General features: G+C 37.0%; 1 protein-coding gene across 33 annotated transcripts in view; it reads left to right on the top strand.

Annotated features, from left to right (window-relative positions):
• LOC114137983 (neurexin-1a) overlaps positions 1–20,957 on the top strand; it is a 259,399-nt gene that overhangs the window by 226,031 nt on the left and 12,411 nt on the right. For 23 of the 33 annotated variants that reach the window (XM_028006859.1, XM_028006881.1, XM_028006867.1 and 20 more), the window contains one exon: positions 17,986–18,073. In XM_028006859.1, the coding sequence (XP_027862660.1) occupies positions 17,986–18,073 (88 nt within the window). The remainder of the gene's footprint in view (positions 1–17,985; positions 18,074–20,957) is intronic. The other 10 variants (XM_028006862.1, XM_028006882.1, XM_028006869.1 and 7 more) reach the window with 1 other exon arrangement.

Here is a 20,957-nt window from a genome sequence, read left to right on the forward strand (position 1 = left end):
TAACCTTTATTCGCAGTATTTAGGACAGGAAATGATCAGAGAGAGAAAGGGGGAAGATGTGCATTGAAGGTCCCAGGGTCAAGAATCGAACCCCGGACAGCTGCATGGGGCGCCTGGTCTGCCACTACGCCACATGCTGGCCTCAGGGTTACTATCGTCTTTCAGGGATTTCTGAATTGTTATGCTTCATATTGCATGTCATCAAGACCTGTCTTTTGAATATATTTAAATGTATACCTCGAAATGTTGCTAGCAACGTTTCTCCAGCTTACTTCATTTGTCTGTACATTTAATATAAAAAAGGTAAAAAACTGTTTCCCTATGACATTATTATTACACCTTTTTTTCTAGTTAATTTGTTTAATTTAACAGCTAGTCCAGAATGAGGATATTTGGGATGTACCCCTTGTAAATAGCAGTTAATCCCAGCTAATGCTTAATCAAATTCACCTGAGTGATGCCACCCTACTTTCTGTAACACTTACGCCTCCAAGGAGAAAAAGGAAGAAAAAAAACAAAAAGAAAGGAAAGACGAACAACAGCTATCTAGAAGAGCCACTAAGCCACTGCATTTGACAGTGATGGATCCTCACATGCATTGCTTGGTATTATCTACACCAGCCAGCAAACATACAGTATATAAATCTTTGAAGAATTTCCAAGTGTGAGGGTGCCATCCAACATTCACCAGTATCGTCTGCTGGAACATCATCTAAAGTTGGTAATAGCTTCAGTGTCTCTCAAACAGACAAGGGCAGTATACAGAAAGAAGAGAGCTACATTATATACTGTGATTAAAAAAAAACAACTATGGCCATAATTTGACAGTGTATTAGTATGCAGAACACAAAGAACACACATTTTTCTACATTCCTTGTTTTAATATGATGACAAAGTGTGGCAATGGGTTGTCAACATGTACCAGACACCAGACTCAGGCATAAGCAAAGTGCATTATTCATGATGATATTCATACATTAATAGTGATTGTACAAAAAAGACAATATATATAGATATATATATATATATATATATATATATATATATATATATATATATACAGTATATAGATAGATAGATAGATAGATGAAGTATATGTTCCTGACCAGCATACCAATAAAGAAAAAATTCTTTACTACAGTAGAACTAGTGCAAGCTCTATTCAAATATTATTTGAATGTTGCACCAATGAGCCAATAATTGCATGAAAATGAACATCATGCTATTCTATGTAAATACTCTTCCTGCACCAATAAAGATTTGCTCACATTAGTGTTGTTTGATTTACTCTGACATACTTTCTGAATAATATTATGCTAAAAAAATAAAAATAAAAAAATCACTCAGCAACACTCATTGACAATGTTTGGATGCCATTGAACATTCATTTCCAGATCATAGGAGAAAAAATAAGATGGCGAGGTTGCATCAAAAGTAGGGTGTCTTGTTATCATTCAGTACAACTTCCACTACCCATCACACATACAATTACACAAAACAGGCGGTCATCACAAGAGACACACCTTCACAGAATTTACAAAAATAGGCTTTTCACAATGTACTCTTCATTTCATCTGATTATGGCTCTTGGTTTTTAACTATGCAAACATGGTAAGGTAGGAAACAGAGTAATCGCCGTTTTTGTCTTCAGTAGGAACATGTAGACAAATTACCAGTTTCTTCTACCCAGTTACCATTAACTTTTGACCTTCAAGACCCATGGCAGAATATACAGTATAAGTAGCAATAAACACATTCCCTTAAATGCAGTTCGACTGATACATATGAAATCTATATGGCCAAACATTATGTGCAAATATCCTAATGTTCAGTCTAAGACCATTATGAATCAGTGACACATTCCAAGAAACTCCAATATAAAATTTCAGGATTTCATGTTTCTCATGAGCATTTAATACTCTACCATTTGAGTTTTACAGCTTGATTCTGAGGAAAAAAACCATCAAGAAACATATGACTGTATCCTGTTCCTAGGGAGAACAAATGACCACTATGGCACATCATTGCCACCAAATGGCCAATTGGCCCTCCTATTTCAGTATTAACCCTGAGTGAGGTGGATGTAATGGCTATTCATTGCAAGTAAGTGACATTCAAAACACATTTTGAAGGCCATTTCATTTGCAACCGCAGCACATGGCTGACTTCACGCTGAACTGGTTCACAGTGGCTGTATTTGTTTGGTTCCTGAGACGATAAAGCAAAATCTGGCTCTGTTATTTATGGGGATAATAGCAGATTTGACATGCTCCACTTTTATACCTTTAGTGAACTGTTTGGATGCCTTTAAGGCTCACTCTCTGTGACTCTTACAAACATAGTATAATAGAGTTAGTGTCACAATAATCTTGGAGTGAAAAATCTTCAGCAACCTTCGGTCCAATATCTACACAGTCTGGAGCCTTTTTCGCCCTCATAATCAGCCTTGCAATATGTACCTTTATTGGATTCATTGCTATCTTTAGGCATTATTGTGATAGTTGTGATACTTGCAAGATTTGTTTTACAAACTCAGGCTATGCTTCAGCGTCACACCCAGAAATTTACTCGCAGAAATTTGATCTGATGGCTAAGAATCGCTTCTTTATTGCGAGTGTAATAGTACTCCTAATTGTACACAGTGTTGAGCTTCAAAAGGGTTTAATTTACATTTATATTATGTATATTTTACTTAGTTATTTTTTAATTTAAGTCCTTTCTTAATTATTACCCTTTGCACCCGGATTTGTCACGTTACAACTTTAAATGTTTATGCATTTTAATGGGATTTTATCTGCATATACAGTAGCAATGTATCATAGTTGTAGAGTGGTAGAAAAATTGATGCATGATATTCAATTTATTTTAAAGTCTTAAAAGAGCGCCAAACATTTGTATTGAGTTTGTTTGAGTTAGTATGCTGTAGAATCACATTTAGAAGTAATTAGAGCCCCAAGACCTTTTGGGTGTCTAAGGTGTCTTAAAAACAAATAAAATGCCTCATTCCTTTTCACAAAATAGTCAAAATTCAATCATATTAATGGTGGGAGTATACAAATATCAGTTTTTGTGTCTTGCCACACAGTCTCAAGTGGATTAATGTCTGGAATTTGATTTAATCCATTGTGGTCTGGCAATGTTTGGGGTAGTTGTCCAGCTGGAACCTGAACCTCCAGCCCAGTCTGAAGTCTTTGTAGCCTCTAACAGATTATCTATCAGGATTGCTCCTTATTTAGGTTCAGCAGTTCTTGATAAACTCTAAACGTCTTCTCCCTTAGAAAGCTAAAGAAATACATTTCCACAGCCTGATACTGCCACCGCTATGTTTTACAGTGCAAATGGTGGATTCTTTGTGATGTGAACATTGTAATTTAAACAAATCACTTCTAAAGAAGTGTGGTTGCACTAGATTTTCTTTAGAGATATCACAGTAAAAAATACTTAAAAGTAAAAGTGATAGCCATATGTTTTGTTCTCCACTTCACAATAATGCATCGCTTCGTGTCGGTATATTATTAGTTAACAGATGTGTAAATATCCTTTTTATTTCTCTACATATTTTATCTTTTATAATGATGCCATGGAAAACATCTTTCATCACAGTTTTTTCACAGTTTCCAGCTTTTCTTTACTTCATTTGTAAAAGTTTTAAACCACACTACATTTTAAGTAATATTCAGTGGGAACAAAAACAAGCTTGTAGTATTACCAACCCGTTACCTAACAGGCTGTTAAGTTTCAGGAGTGCAGGAAGGAATAATCAGTCTGTCAGTTACAGAGTCAGACATTTTATTTCCACATATCGTGACTGTCTTCTTTAAGGTTATGTCGCTGTCGAAATATCAAGTTACTTAGCAACAAAGTGCTCACAATAGTACAGTAAGTTTGCTTTTGATTGACATAGTAGATATTTGTGGAAATTACTTTGAAGTTGCCTTTCTTTTTAACTCATGAATGTAAAAACTGCAAACATTAAACACGAAGGCACTTTGTGGGGCGTTCTGTAAACTAAGTGACCTGTTAATTTTAATGCAGGATCAAAAAATCAGAACAACTAAAACAAACAATTAATTGTTCTCATCATGCTGGTGACATGATAATAACTTTAGCAATAATTTCACTGGGGCATTTTGTTATGTCAAATACCACCTTGGTGTGGTATTTGACAACCTGTTTATTGAAAAAAATATAATGTACAATAATAAGATGTCTTTGAAAAAGAGCCTTTCCTTTCAAAATAAACATGGGAAAAAGTTACTTCAGGCGTAGTAACCTATCACTAGTGATAATAGATCTAGAGCCAACAGAAAGCATCAATACATCTTCACTTGGTATACATTTTTGTGCTTTGAGATTAGAGATTTGTCAGGGGTAATTATTTGACAAGTGTATTCCTTCCCAAATCTCGTTCAATATAATGAATTTACTCTAGCTGGATTCCAATTAATTTGCAAAAGCGTGTCAGGAATGATCAGTACTAATCAAATGTGCTTGAGCTCAATTTTAAAGTATGTGAATACTTTTTCTTTTTTTTTTACCTATTATACAGAATGTTTACATTTGTTACTAATTCACAAAAATGTCTTCACTTTGTAAATTTTCAGCATTTTGTTCATGAAAAGTTTTAATTTGTTCAAATCCTAGTTTTCTGAAATATTGCAACACTTTGCAGAGAATAATGCCAGATTACAGTCTCATATTTCTATTAGGAAGTGAACAGGATCAATGCTTAATGTTAAATGAATGTCTACCAATTTTACCGAGAAATTGCCAGAAAGTGTTTGGGCTCATTAACTAAAAGTCAGACATCTGTGTTGCAAGATTCTTAGTTAAAAAATAACAGCAACCAACTTCTACATTAATGAGAAAGCGAATATTCAGCAGAATTTCAGTCACATTAGATGAGTACTACTTTATTTTTAAAAAAGTCCAAATTATCAGCCTCACACACTTGGAATCATACTGCAGTTTTTAGTGTGAGTGTAAGGGCCCTGGAAGCATATGGGGTTTTCAATTATTCAGAAAAAGAAAACATCCTCAGGATAAAATTTCCCCTGCAATGCAGTTGTACAGGATTGACCATCGTACCTCTAGAAGACTGTATACTTTAGACAAAAGAATTAAAAGCAGAAGTAATAAACACATACATCACTGACATGCACATTGCTGCTTTTAAGGGTTGATGATATTTCATTTCATTCAGTTTATGAAGGACAGCATGTATTGCGATTTACATCTGAGACTGTTCAGAACTATCATGTTGCCCCTGAAATTATTTGCAGCACTTTTTATGGTTCTGAGGTGGTGATGCTTCAGACCAAATGATGGCGTTGTGCCCACCTATAGCTGACAGATGGTAGAAAGGAGGTAACCCTTTTGCCCTGCAGTGGACCCAGGTCTGTGGCGTTCACTTGCAGCGACAGCCCATATTCATCATGTTAGGCTCACCGGGGGCCATTATGGAAACTGTCCTTCAACATTGTGCTTGCCATGTATACTCCATGAAACATTGCTTTTAATACAACTTAGCAGCATTGAAGGCATACATACTTAGTTTTATGCACAGTAGTCAGTGAGAAAACTGCATTTATAATTTTCCAGTTTCTTTCGTACACATGACAAAAAAAAAGAAGAACACTGCTAGCCTTATAGCATTTTTATGAATCACCTTGTAATCTCTCAGGAATTTTCAGCTAAGATTTATGAAAACAGAGCACAGTTCAACTATTAAACATGAGATCCAACTCCTGCAAGATTCAGCGATCTGCCAGTTTAAACATTAGATTCATGAACAGAAACTCTGTGCCAAGAGCTCATTGAGTTGTGCAGGCAGGTCTCTCTCCATTTTTGAATAATTTTTAGGTGCTAATAAGCCACACACTGACTTATTCATTCCATGTTCCCTATGCTTCCACCAAGGTATGAGTAAAATATAGTCCAGCATGGGCAAGATAGAAATGTTGGGGGAAAAAAAGTAAACCTGCTGTATTTTTTGAGAAAAAAAATGTAATTGCGGAATTTTAATTTCTAGAGAATATCTGTTAGCATGTATTTATTTAGTTGCAAATAACACATAACACAAACACTGTTCATACCAGCTCTCTCAATATGTTTATTACCAATGTCCACCTACACAGATCACGCACTGCGCATGGGGCACCAAAAAATCTGCCTTGTGAAAAATAATTATGAGTATAGTAATCATAGGGATATAAGAAATAAAAATGTGTAAAGCATGTTAAGAATTTAAAAGTAATTTAAAACTAACATTTTTGCTTGAGGAAAAGATTGCTTTTCTCTGTGGCGCTCTCCCCAGTCAACCCTATGTTGTCCCCTGCTGTTACTTTGAGCAGCAGTGTTAAAGTCTGTTAGTCTAAAATAATATATAACTTCATGTGAAGAAGTTCTGCAGACCTTGGGGATTTTTTGTTTTGTAGTTTTTGGCACTTGCCTTGGTGCATTTCTCATATCACTAATAATATTTGCTCAACAATGAGTGCATTTCTCAAAACTATAAGTAGTAACTGCAGAATGGATATCCTACAAAAGCATGTCACCAGAAAACATTTGTGCTTGGGTCATTCAAATGGCTAGCGTTGGCCCTGTTACAGCTGCGGGTCTTTGATTAGGATGATACTCTGTGTCCAAAGACCAGCTCTCTCAATAGCAGATATAATCATAAAAAGCAAAATTTATGGCAGAATGCTAGAATAATACAAGGTAATAACAGTATAAAGGATGTTAGTTTGGCATACAGGATGCTATGAATTAGGTATTGTGTTGGACATGTTAAGTGAAAATTCTGCTTATTATTGAAGTTTTTTGCATTTTAGAGGATGTGCACAGTTTAAGAAAAGAAAAGCATACTTTTTTAAAAATCTGAGATGAATTTGAGAGTTTATCTTTCATGTCTAACTCTCACCTAAACAGCTATACAACTGTTTTTGTTTATATAATTCTCTGTGACAAATTAAATATAAAGAAAAACAATAAATTGCATATATATTCAAAATGTAAAATTAAACAAAATGGCCTTTCTCTTGTTTACAGCATTTCACTTAATAAATGACTTCTTTAGATGGTAGGTGTCTATTAAAGGAGTAGTAGCGATCACATTTCTTGATGTCCAAGCAACAGGAGGTGACCTACTAACTAAGACATCTGCAAATACTTGGTCAGATATGTCCTTCCACATGCCTGCAGCGTGGGTTTCCATGGTAACCTACTGCATTTCACCTGATGGGTGGAGGTATTACCCACCACCACATCAATTCAGGTTCAGGTTTTAGGTCAGTTGTGCTACAGCATCAGGATACGGGATCTGCAACAGACCTATTGCTTTATCAGTGCATAGAAGGAACTACCAGCAAAATGGATTCATGGAGGTCAGCTCTTTGTTGAGTCCAGGAAATCTGGGTTATGCTTCCCAGAACTCCATCTCCAAACACATGGCATTCATTGTTTCCATAGTCAGTTCCCTGCATCCTCAGCAACTGGCAGTGCAGCTTCTTGTCCATAAAATGCCCTAGATTATTACTGCCATACATTATTGAAGGTTATCCCAATCTGTGTCATGTCATATTGAGCCAGAAATATAAATACATTTTGACTTGAAGTCATGAGTTCATGCATTACAAAAGTACCAAAGGGATTGTTTGTAGCACAAAAATCTTCTTTCATTCAAAGTGAACACATTTGCCAGGATTGTGCTTTCCTTTGTCTGTTTTTTTCTTTTTGAATTTTCTTTGTCTGCCTTTGTCTTGAATCAGTTCATCAGTCATTAGTTTATCACATACACTCCCAGCCCTTGGTGAGTGACAAATCTTGACCTGAAGGACAGAAATCTGATTACAGAGACCCTCTTGCAGGCTGCAAGCAACCGGGCCTGCGGTTGTAGGGCAAAGCTGCTCTTGCTCTTCCCTCATGTCATGTTTTAGCAAACGCTACGCATGGGAATTAGGCCTGAGTACATTCATCTCAGCAATGATAGCATCTATATTAGGATGACAAATTTGTTCCTGTCACCAGATGAGGGACTGGGACTGCACGTCAAGGCGCAGGTAAAGTCTGGAAGACAGTGATTTGTGGCCAAGCTGGATATCTCTACTTCTGCTTCTCTTTTTCCTCAAAAGACATGGCATCATGCTCATAATTGTCATCTATTTTTAGATTTTGACAAATTAAACAAGAAAATGAGTAACTGAGCAGTGATTTTTGACTGAAAATCACAAGCGTTTGTGTAGAAGAATTTTGATTAAAAATTACCGTGATTACAATGCGTTTTCTGGTAATTGTTATGCCTCTTTCATTCACTCAATTATCCTTAGCAAATTATATTCCTCCTGGGTAGTTCTGTGCTCTCAGGCCACATTACAAGCAAAGAGAGCCACAGACATGCACAGAGCTCCAGATTCGATTTCAGATAACAAAAATATCAGGGAATCCAAAGGGGGAAATGCTCCAATGGCGGCAGATTTCATTTATCCAAGATGTGTGAAAGCAACGATAAGGAGGAGCGACAGAGTTGACCATGCAATACACTTTCTGTGGAGCAGCACAAGGAAGAAAGAGAAGAAACAAGAGAACTCTGGGGGAAGCGTAGGAGGGAGATGGAAGCAGATAGTGTTTTATGAACATCATAGTCAGATTTTATCGTTTAAAGCGTCAAGCTAACAGAAGGCAACCAGCCTTCTCTTGTGTAAGCTGCTAGAAGCTGTACACTTGATGGCAGCTGCTCAGCACGCACTCTTACTGTGAGGTGACTGCAAGCACATGTCCATATTGTATGAAAATGATATCTACATCCACGGCAATAAATAATAGCCACAAGGCCTAATTGAGAATCAAAATATCAGCTGTTTGTCATATGGCGCACAGGATGCCTTGAGTTGTCTAAATCAGGCTCCAGTCACATAGTTTGCTGTGAGTCAGTGATGGACGTGGTGACAGAATGACGCAGACAGTGACTGAGAAACGGACTTGGTGTTTCCTCCTACACAGGCAGACAACTATACACGCCGGTTACTTTTGTGCGCTGAGACATATCGTGTCTAGAATTTTCATTAAGACCATGCAGATGACTGTTCCTGAAAAAGAAGCTGAAGTGAGTCCTGAGGGAGACTTAAGTAACGGCTACAAAGCAGTTCCTTGAAGCTGCCACATAAAAAGCTGCAGTGCTCACCAAAAGCACTGTTCTCCAGTCCAAGCTAGGAAATATATTAAAAGTAAGTAGTCATATATTTTGAATTGGTTATGTGTGTAGTTCGTGTCCACTCCCTCCTTTGTTGCTTTGCACCTTAACATCTTATGTTTCTTTTTTTTAATGCAGCCTTAAATCTACACTTTTTTTGTTCTGAGTCTATGAAGCAAGGCCAGGCAATGCTAGTGTCTGCATAGTGCAAATCATACACAAAGTAACTCAAAATAGATGAACAAAGACAGACGATTAAAGAGAGGAAACTACAAGAATATTCTTGAAATTTAAATGTGATATGAAATTAAGGAAATGTTAGCATGAAATCTAAAACAAATACAGTATGTAGCTAATACTTGAAAGACATAATGTAATCTTAGACAAAAAATATTCCGTCTTAATTTAAAGAAGCTAAATGCTTCTGCACATGATGTTTCCTCTCTTCGTTTAGCTTGGAGTGAACCTACCTCTTATGACCTTAGGGATCTAGATGCCTCATACAAGATGGAAACTCCCGGATTCATTTATACCATTCAGTGTTTTGCAGACAACAAAATTTCAAATTGTGACTTTTCACAAGCAATGTCAGTAATGTATGTCAGTGTAGCAATTTGTGGCATGCTGTGGTGTGATCCATTTTCCTAATGTTCAGGGCTCTGTTAGCAGCAATAAATTTAAAAAATATATTTTTGCAGAAACCGTTAGTTGTTTATGGTATAGTGAATTGATGTTTTAGAAAAGGGGTAGACTATATAAACGTTTTTCTACAAACTACTCATTTTCATTCAAAACCTATGTTCATGTTAACAGGAAGAAAGAAAGGAAGGAAGGTCAAAATTCATTAAACTATAAATGAATGAAAATAAACACAAAATAAATAAACATTACAATAAACTAATTTCTGAAATCTACCCTCTGCATTTGGTTGGATAAAATTCTGACACTTATTTTAATGACATACTGATTCAGTGCAAAGGACTGTGGTGACATACACAATAAGTTAATGTATTCAATTTTATAATTGACAAATGAAGCAAGTACCCAGAAGTCTAAGGAATGAGTTGATCCTTTATGCTTTTTCCTCACTTTTATTGTTTTCAAAGGGAGAACTCCCTTACTACATCTTAAAATATTTTTAACACACTGTCAGGACATTGTCAGCTGCATTTAAACTGTAACAAATATCTCAAGTGTTCTTTATGCCCATATGCTTAACTGTCTTAAAAGAGATTCGCCAATAAGACCGGAACCATTTTTCGTCTTCCTTGCTTACTGCTCATTTTGATTCCAAGAGGACTTTTTGTGGGTTTCCAAGAAGCAGTTTACTTCTACACTGGCATCCTGTGACTTTACAAGGTGTGTGAAGCTGCCTCGCAGCATCTTGTTAGACTGTCTGGGGCCTTGAGCCCTAAGGAAGATGTGTGGTGCGACAGAAACATGTGGGGAACAGCGGAGAAGATGGAGAACCTCAGACCACTGTCTTATATATATATAATTAAAGTCATACTCATGAGCCTAAAAGTCTAACAACAGCTGGTGTGTTTTTACATAAAGCAAAACCTTTTCCCCCTAGAGAAACTGCATCTGATAACTGTGAAAGTGTGAACAGCTGGTAACCATGGACAGTTTTTCTTACGGCATAACAAAGCAGATAAAATCACATACTAATTACTGAACACAAATTGCTTCTGAGAAATGTCAAAAAATTTTAAAGGTAATTCATTTGGGCTTTGAGTTCAAACTACAATTAAAATATTGCCGGTGTTTGGCTCATGTTGAACTCAGACAAATTAATCTGTAACGCATTATCTGTAATAATTATAATGAAAAGTTTCTTAAACACAGTAAAGCATATTTTTGTTTCCTTAACAAGTTCTTGGTCTGTGAATATTAAGGATTTTTATGTGGTGATGTGATTTTTTGTGACAGCTTGGGATGCTAAACTGGGTCTGGAGGCCATTTGCAGAAATCAGATTCAATTCAGTAATTGAACTGAGAAAATATAAAATGAGTTCTTAGAATGCACACCTGCTTATTTGTATTATAGTTAATTTTTGTCTTGGTGTTAAAGTAAATAAAGTAATAGTGAGGGGTCGATCAGAAAGAGATTATCCATTGTTTATATTAAGAGCAGATCTGTTCTTAATATAAACAACGGATGTTCATTATAGATTTTGATCAGCATTTTCATATCATCAGCATTGGAATAGCAATAAATCCATTTAATTGCAAACTCCCCATCTTCTCTTTATGTTTGTGCTTTAAATTGGGATTCATCTATAAAATTTGTAGGTCAATGTTAAAATTTTATATTTTCTTCTTCATCTCCTTCAAAGAACAGCCTCTGTTTTTCCCCAGATGGTTATTTCCTACACTTCAGCACTCGATTGTGAATAATTTTGACAATCTGTTGTGTCACCATGAAACCCTCCATCAGAGTTTTCTTTTTTATTTTCTCTCCAACTTAAAAAGAGCGCCAGGAGAATATGGATGTTTTGAACATAAGTACCCCATTATACGGTGTTTGTAGCATAACTCGCTGTGATATAGACAATGACATTTGATTGTCTTTTACCCTCGTCTGTTTCTGTGCAAGAGTATTATGCTGACAGCCTGTCAGGCCAGCAGTAGGAAGTGTGTGGGCGAAGGCCAGGCAATACACTGAGCTGAATTCACAGCCTGAGAGGCCCACATGCCTTCATTATTCTGTTGGAATCTATTGAGCATCTGGGACTAAATTATTTATCAACATCGACCTAGTTCCAGGGTGCTAAGTTAGATACTTGGTTGTCATCAGGCATTTTGATAAGAGCTGCTGCTGGTGTGTGAAATCTGCCATGGGTAAATAAATGTGTAAGGATCATAAACTAGACACCATTTCATTTTCTTGAATGAAGGTTTGAATGCAGAGCCTTTATATATGCTGAGATCTAAACATAGATTCTAGCTTCTTTCCATGTCGAACCACAAACCCTCATTTACCACCTACTCCTTCCTCTATACTGCTCTTTAATAATGTGTTACTGCGAGGCTGAAACTTAGAACAGATAACTCCTCCCAATTAGTCCACTGCAGCTCTGGTCAGATACGGACACTCGCAGGCTGCTCTCAGTGTAAATAGGTGCCAACATGACAAATAATGGCACACAGTCTGGGCAGCAGCAACACGTAGAGAATGTTGATTCCTCAGCTTTGCAGACAAGTCAAGGCTGAGAACTTTACAGCTGTACAAATATATACTTTTAAAAGAGCACATGAATAAAACAAATATATATATATATATATGTAATATTTTGTCTCTTCCCCAAGGACATTGTGTAAGTAAAGTATTTTATTATTTTTCTTTGCCTAAATAGAGCAAACATTCATAGTGGAGATTTAACATTTAATTCTTTTTTTTTTTTTAAATGCTTAGTAATTGTAAGCATTAAAGTCAACTGGGGGAGAATTACAGTGATCACAATATGCACTTTTAAAAATTAAACCAATTCAAACTCGATTCAAATAACAGTCTTAATTATAGTTGACAATAGAATTAGGACCAGTTTCAAAAGAAATTGTCAAAATTATTATTGGTCATTTTTTATTTGTTTATTTTTTTAGAAGGTAATGCCACTACACAAATACCCCTTTCTTATTAATCATCTAACCTGCAGGTACATAAGCTACTTTTTTGGAAAAAAATATAGATAAAATCTATACTAAATAAGCTAAAGATTGCTGATTCTTTTGTGAAACAAACTGCAATATTTTCACTGACCAGTAGTGTGAGCCTTAAAACCATTGGCTTGCTTTGGAACAAAAAAAGAAGGCCCACTAGGGGGAAAAAAACCCCGAAAGGCAAAAGAAAACAGCAAGCATCCTCAGTGGAATACATTACCGGGACAGCAGAGGCATGCTTCAGATAAACCTTTCAGATGCCTTCAGTGTCCTCCTGACTTTCAGCTCGTCTCCAAAGAGACATGTTGTGTGCCAGGGAGCATTCATCAAATTAGACCGGAGAGAAAACAATGCGAAAACCCACGACTCTCCATGGAGACACACCGACAGGTTATCACAGAGAAGGTGTCTCTTGCGCTCGAGCACCGGGGCAGCAGCACACAGCTTCCTCCCTGAAGAGCAGCCTTTCTTTCTCTATCCCTCCGCAGGCCAGCATTAAGAGAGGAAAACATGCATCCAGGGCAGTCGTGTACAACTGTAGTGCATTATATTAAAGTCACCCACTACATATAGGAGCTATTAAGGAGTTGTGCTGGACACTGCAAGGCCGTTGAATGTTACCAGGGAACAGATCAGTGTTTATAAAGTTGTAGATAAACTGGTGACTGCTGACTAAGCCTTAGCGAGCACATGCAGAGCACAGCTAAGCCTGGACATCTCATTATGGAGGACCATTATCAATTCTCACAGATCGAAAACCAGCATGACAGTACTACAGAAAGCACTGGGGAACCTTTGGCTGAGTCAGGTAGGAAATTCCTGGTCGGCATCTTTGATGGTTCAATCACTGCATGAGCCAAGGCCAGTCGATGCCTTTACCCGTCTGCAACATTTAATCAAATTGACTTTATTAAACTGAAATTACAGTATACACACAACATTATGGTTTACTTTCTGTGAAGAAAGCAGGAAGGCATTGCTTTTTCTTCCACTTCTCTGACTGTCTCCCCAGATTCCCTCAGAGGAGTGAGGTCTCTGCTGCTCTGCAGAGCTAGATAAATGAGCTGTGCTGTAGGTTCACCATGGCTTCAGCACTTTACAGCTAGATTAATGATGCTTTGCAAACCTTGAGTCGTGCTTTTAGCATTTTCGAAGTGCCTTCATAAAATGAACCACGGGTATATCTTGTTCATAAACATATCTGTTGTGGCATATTTCTTTTGGGAATGATGCTATGAAATCAATCAACTGGACTCTTTTACCCAGTATTTCTGAAAATGGTCAACACTGAAGAAGAATTGAGATGGATAACCTTTATGGACAGATAATAAAGATTGTCCAACTTTCCCTTTGTAACTCACCAGAGTTATACTGGTTGTAACTCACCAGAGTTATACTGATTCACTTATGCTACAAGCAGAAATATTAATAAAACATGAGCACAAAGCAGCTTGGAATGCAACTAAGATTTGCTGAAGAGTGATGATGTTGCATTTAGAATAAACACTTGCTTCAGTGCACAACACACTGCTCAGTCAATGTAGTAATAGGAAGTGCGTAGCTCCAACTTGTGTTCTTCAAGTAGGGATATATAGTGCTTTATCTAGCAACTGGGAGAACGTCAAGATGAATGCTGCATGGGGGAAGTAGCTTGAATACCTAAAAGACCGGCACCCTACCAAAGAATTTAAAGCTATGCTGAAGATTGACCCTTCGTGCAAAAAAAAAGAAAAAAAAAACTACTTCAAAACACTCAAATTCTTGCAGCATTCAAACATAAATTGTAATTTTTTTATCTGGTTTTGAACTGCAGTGTTACTCATCATTCAAATATGCACATCCAGGTTTGAGGGTGTGCCTCTAAAGGCTTTTTTTAAAGAAAAGTGTTTTATAATTACTTATTTACAGTGATAAACAATTGAAAGTAACTTACTTATGTTTTACAGTTTCAAAATTGTAACTATTTCTCTGCCATAAATATGACATTTGGCCTTTAAGTAGCTGCATTTATTGGGTTGTTTTTATCAAAACTGATGGTACATCAGAATGATTATAAGAATATCTATAGTTTATTTTCTTTGACAATAAACAACTATAAATAACTATTTTTTTGTGTCTCAACCCAACTTATCTGTCAGTTTTCATTATGGTGGCTAAATTGCATGGTAAGCCTCACACATGGACCACATTGAATTGTCACGGCAGTGGAGGACGCCATGAATTGGTAATGTTATTGGATTTCAACCAGGTCATGGCCACATAAAATGTTAACCTACACAGTTTTCCAGGTTGGTAGACGGGCTAGTAACACGAATTTATTATGTTTGTTCAGAGACACACATCTACAACACACAAATTGAATTTAACTTGGATCAAATATAGCAAGTCTTCCCAAGTTTTTAACTGGGAACATGACATTATTTAAGGGTCTATCATCAGGAAAAAAGTCTCCATGTTTTGTCAATAAAGGCATAGAAAAAACTGAGTTGACCTTTGCGCCTCTCTTTTAGGTTTAAGAAGAAAATGTTCATGTAGGTGCTGCTAATTAGAGGATCTCATTATTGTGACTATCTCTATCAAAGGAAAAGTCTTAGAAGTTTGTTGATCCAGATAGTGAAGGTGTTAATACAATGCTAGTAAAAAAATACATCAAAGAGAATCTTATAAAAGTCACTGTTACTAGCATTCAATCTGGGCAGGCGAATTTCCAAAAAATTGAAGGCCACAGTTTTACAATGAGAAACAAATCTCACAAAAGAAAAACAACAAAATAAAAAGACAGTTAAAAAATCCAGAAATGTTGCAAAAAGAAAATAATGCATGAAGCTCCATCTAAAACAGTCGTAACCATGTTAAATGGCAAAGTTCAAGAACGGACAATTAAAAAGAGACTGAACAAAAGTCTGTGGAAAGATTACCGGAAGAACATTACTTCACTTGAATAAGAATATAGCAGCCTGACTTTTGTAAAAATGCATTAAAAGCATGCATGAGAAACAGGACATGTAGAACAATGATCTCACCATGTTTGGTGAAATCCAAACATTATATATCAGCACAAACATTTCTTACCAACTGTCAAGCATTGGGTTGTGAGTTAGATAATGATCCCCAAACACAGCGGCCAGTGTACAACATAATGTCTAGAAAAGAAAGGGGGAAAATAAAACCCTCGTTGTTGCAACGGCCCAGACAAAGTCTGGCTCTCAACCTGGTTATAAAATGTGATGGCAGTACATTGAAACTGCTGTGAATAAATAAATTCCTCTACAATCAACTGAACGACTTATCATACAAAAAACAAATGCTTCAAGTTACATTATCTTTGTTTAGTTTTCCAGACATATTTATTTTAATTTGCTTCTTTAATGTTTTTGTGTCTAGATACTCTTAATATTTTTCTCTTTTCAGCCTATTTACTATAAATACTGTTTTCTTTCTGTCATGCATTACTTTTTCCTTGTAAAAGAGAAATATCCATGTTTTAGATTTATAGCTAGAAAATGGAGTATTAGGCCTCTTTCTGACCTGTAAGAGGGAATTAAAACATAAGTATAAACACCTCCTCTTAGGTTATCCTTTGGGGAGTTATCCTATATATAATGCACCCACATCACACTGTTTCCTCTTCTACACCTCTACAATAAATCTGAAGGATGGAGTTTAAGGTCTGTGAGAGGGAGAAAGAGAGTGGTTAGGTGGGACAACTAGGGAGGCAGTATTGATTCCTTGATTCCCGTACCTCTGCCAGAGAGTGTAGTGTGTCGAGATCTCCTGCCAGGAAAAACAAATCACGAGGCAGAAGTGATGGATGTGGCACTCCGGGATCCGGTGGTCTCGCCATCTGGATGGCCGATGCTGTATATCAGCCTCGTGCACAGCAAATTAAATTTACATTTGGACGGCTTCCCCAGGCCTCACGCTTTGCAGATGCAACTGAAACGGCCCTCCGCCGCAGCACCCTTAATGGGCTTGATCTATCATTTCCAGGACTATTATGTAAAGATGATGTTGGCCCGTGCTCAGAAAGTCAGAATGATGTTACCGTCACAGCAAAATCAGATTAAGAGTAGCCAAATGGATGTTCGGCAAAATGACATCACCTTTCATTATCTTAAGATGAGTCAATGCTAATCCAACTAGCAGATGTTTTGATGCACATTTAAACATTAGTGACATAACAGCACAAATGCAATAAAAGCCAGCGTCCATCTTTATTTAGGGGCCTGATGCCCTCTTTACCAGCTTTTTGTTTTCTTCTTTTTATTCACCACAAAATTACAAACAATAGGCACAGCTTTATTGCTGCAGCTCATCCTACTTAGCAGCACTTCACATCCAAAAGTCTAACCTGGCCTTGAGGAGGCTGCCTTGCTTAAATGAAATGACCTTTAACGCAGAGCTGATCAAATGGCCTGAGGCAAGACTATAAAAAACATTGCAGTATAATGTTTTACAGTGTGCTTTTTTCTGGTCCGTTGTTTGCCCTTTCCCATTCTCTAAGACGGCACATTCTATCATCTTTGGTATGTGTATAGTCTGAAATGGATTTAATAAAAGAGCATGTGCATTAGGAGAACATAGATTTATTTTTTGTATGCTTATTTTGTAAAAGATAGAAGGTAATATTGATTTAGATTTCTATTTCTCTGTCTTTTGTTTTCTGTCTTTTTAGGGATGTTATTTTATATTCAGTGCCCAATTGTCCTCTAAATGCCAAAGGCACATTCGACGGCTCCTTCCAATCCCTTGACATTGTAAATATCTGCAAAGCTACACAGGCTTGAAACACAAATTGAGCATGTGGTTTGACAATTATGTTGTGAACCTGAGCCTTCACTGTTCCTCAATAATCTGATCCCATTTCTGTAAAGAACTGAGCTGTAGCCTGGAAAACGGCGCAGCAGCTGCTACTGTGCCAAGGAAGCGTGTGGTCGTGTTGACAGATAAATCCAGCAGCCAAATAGTGTAGCTGTCTGGATTCACATGCCATCTGCCCACACTCTCCTTAACCTAAGCCTCTAGAAATGCGACTTTTGGTCATTTCGAGTGGGAATCATCTCACCTTGTTCATACGGCTAAAGAATTTCATGCCCTCACCTCTGTGCCTATGTACCTCTCTCTCTCTTCAGACAACTGATGACTTGATGGTGGCTTCAGCGGAGTGTCCAAGTGATGATGAAGACATTGATCCCTGTGAGCCGAGCTCAGGTGGGTTAGGTTAGTCATCTCTTTTTTATTCTACTTCTCTTTGGGTGTGTCAGTGTGTCTTTGTGTGTCATACATCACCAGAGGTATAGGTCATTACACACCAACAGATACAGTCAAACTGTGCAGATTGGAGTTGTGAGTAAAATTTAAGGTCTGTGAGAGGGACCTACAGTTATGTTTTTTTCTGGTCACTGCTGACTTTTCTGTACCTATTGTAACTTGATCTCAAACTACAGAGTACAGAAATGTGACTTAGGAATCACTTATTTTATTTTGTCTATAGTATTTATGGTGTTTTTAAATGAACAAATTATATTTGGATTGTTTAAATACAGCAACTACAGTATATTTGGCATTGTTTAAATTGACTGTACTTCCCTTTATGAGCAAACCTCTTTTTGTGTTTACTGAAAACTTAGATAAGAAAATGGAAAGATAAACGGATAAACTGCAAACTAGAGTAAAATAGTAACCTAAATAGCTAAATTGCTCAATATTTAAAAAATTATGAAACAAGTTGACCGGACAACTTTAGCTTCCCACAGTGGACACAGGTTCAGAGGATGCTCATCAAAACCCTTGTATTATTTTGGAGGTTTATATCACTTCACATTCATATCAGGACATCACTGGACTAGAAACTCAGATCATCTCGAGGACCAGCTAATCTGAATTCATGCTGAACAAAGATGGTGAGATATTTATTTACTGAAAGTCAGTCAAATACACCAAAGTTTTCATGAATCTAAATCTGTTTCAAAGAATTGCCTGTTTAATAAAAAAAATCATCTCATTTCACCATAATGAATATTTTAGACTTTGATCTATAGATGAACAAATGCAGTTGAGATTCCAGACAAATAGAACCTTTAAAATTTCTGCAGAAAATCTTTATTTAGCATCCATAGTCAGTGGTTTAATTCTAGCCATTACAAATCATTCATATCTTGTGTGCCACTTTGTCACCATTTCTGTTTTCCAATTGGTGTTCAAATCGCCGTCACAGAAACAATTTAAAGGTGATGGGAATTTCTTTATTGTGTTTGTAATCGAGTGTTGTCTAGCCACCCGGCGAGAATTATTCATCATTCGATTCTGTCAACATAATGTGGCAACGCAAAAACTTCTCAAATAAAGATAGAGTGTTAAGTTTGAACAACACGCTGTCAGAGATCCACTGTTTGTCAAGAATGAGAAATATCATGGTGTTTTAATAATCTGGACCTTGTGTGACAATATCTTTCAAATCCATAGTGTTCATGTAATACTGCAAACAAATGCTTCCTTTATGGCAAGATATTGAAGGACTGCTTGTCATTTGCCTGGTGTGCAGAAGTGTATTAATTTAAACATAGGGATTGAGGCTATCTTATGTTCGTCAGCTTTCATGTTTGTCAGTCTTCAGTTCACCCAGCGGCATTGCTAAACAAAAGTGTTGCATGAGCGACAAAAACTACATAATGTTCTGTCTGCTTGGTGTCCCTACAAACAGATGTTGTTACTGTGTTTTAATTGTGCACCTACAGTATTTGTTTACAGCAGCTCAGGGCATTTGTTAATATGCATAGAGGGGAGTTCTCATGAAGACGACAAAAAACAATTGTAATAATGAAACCTGTGTGACTTCAAAATATTACATAGAAAATGGATAAGCCAAGAGAGGACTGCATGATTTTTACAGATGTGCACAGTGTCCCCACTGTTGTTAATTAAATTCTACAGCGGGCAGTGCAAGTTTATCCTGTTGTTTCTCATATGCTGTTGTTCACTGCGGCTGCACGCAACTCCCCTTGGATATAATGATTGAGGTGCATGTCAGTTGCTTTGTTCTTATAACATGAACACACTTAGTCGGTCTAAAGATTTGTGTTTAAAGAGCCCAGATTAATTCAAAATAAAAAAGGCACTTATTGCTTCCCCAAAGGGTTTCAAAAATACAGCCTCACTCTGACAATTTGTGATTGTAAATCTGTTTTTTCCCCACATTGCTTGCAAAACTTTTAATCTCTTTCTCTTGCCACACATGGAGGGCAATTAGGTCTAACCCTAGCATCTGTCTATGAAAACAGGGATTTTCAAATGCATTAAGAAGTGATGAGAACCACTGAGAACAATTAAGTCCGAACTGAAGGCTCCCTGCTCCATTTAAATGTGTTATTGATCAGTATGTGGTTGTAAAACCTCCACTAAATTAATGCCTGCCCCACAGCAAATGATATCTCCTTTCTAGTCTGAATGTCTTCCTATTCTTCTGGCTTTCCACTTGCAATGTTAACTGTACTCCTTTTCCTCTAATTCTGATTTTTCATTTTTGATTTATACAAAGAGCATCACAATAAGTATTCCAATGTGCATTTGTTACCTTAGGCAAATATTATACCTGGAAGAGTACAAGTTCACACAAGCAGCATGCATTATCATATTTTTTTATTTATTTTTTTGACAAGGGCATCTGCCAAAACATCCGTTGCAAACAATGTGAAGCTTTGGGACACATCCTCCCCATGCTGTGCATTCTTTTCCTTTTGTGATCGCTGAGGGGGATTTGACACCAGAGCTGTGGGCTCCCAGGGTGGCAGCTGTCTAACACTGTATCCTGATTAATATCTACATCCAGAGAGGTTCACATGCTCTGCCAAGCACTCACCTCGTCTCAGTCAGGCTTGCTGCTTACAAAATCTAAAGATATTGTTGCTGATAAAAGTACAACTTACTCATATTACTGTTTTAAGCCGCTTACTTTAATAATACCAAGGATGTAAGGTTTTTCATGCTATATACCCTGAGAGCTTTTTCTGGCTGCAAACTCTAAGCAGCAGCCAGAACTGCAATAACTTTGTGCCCGTGCCAACCTCTGCACTCATGTATGGCTATAGTATGATAATGTTAATGC

The sequence above is a fragment of the Xiphophorus couchianus genome, chromosome 22 (genome assembly GCF_001444195.1).
Source record: "Xiphophorus couchianus chromosome 22, X_couchianus-1.0, whole genome shotgun sequence".
Taxonomy (NCBI): Eukaryota; Metazoa; Chordata; class Actinopteri; order Cyprinodontiformes; family Poeciliidae; genus Xiphophorus; species Xiphophorus couchianus.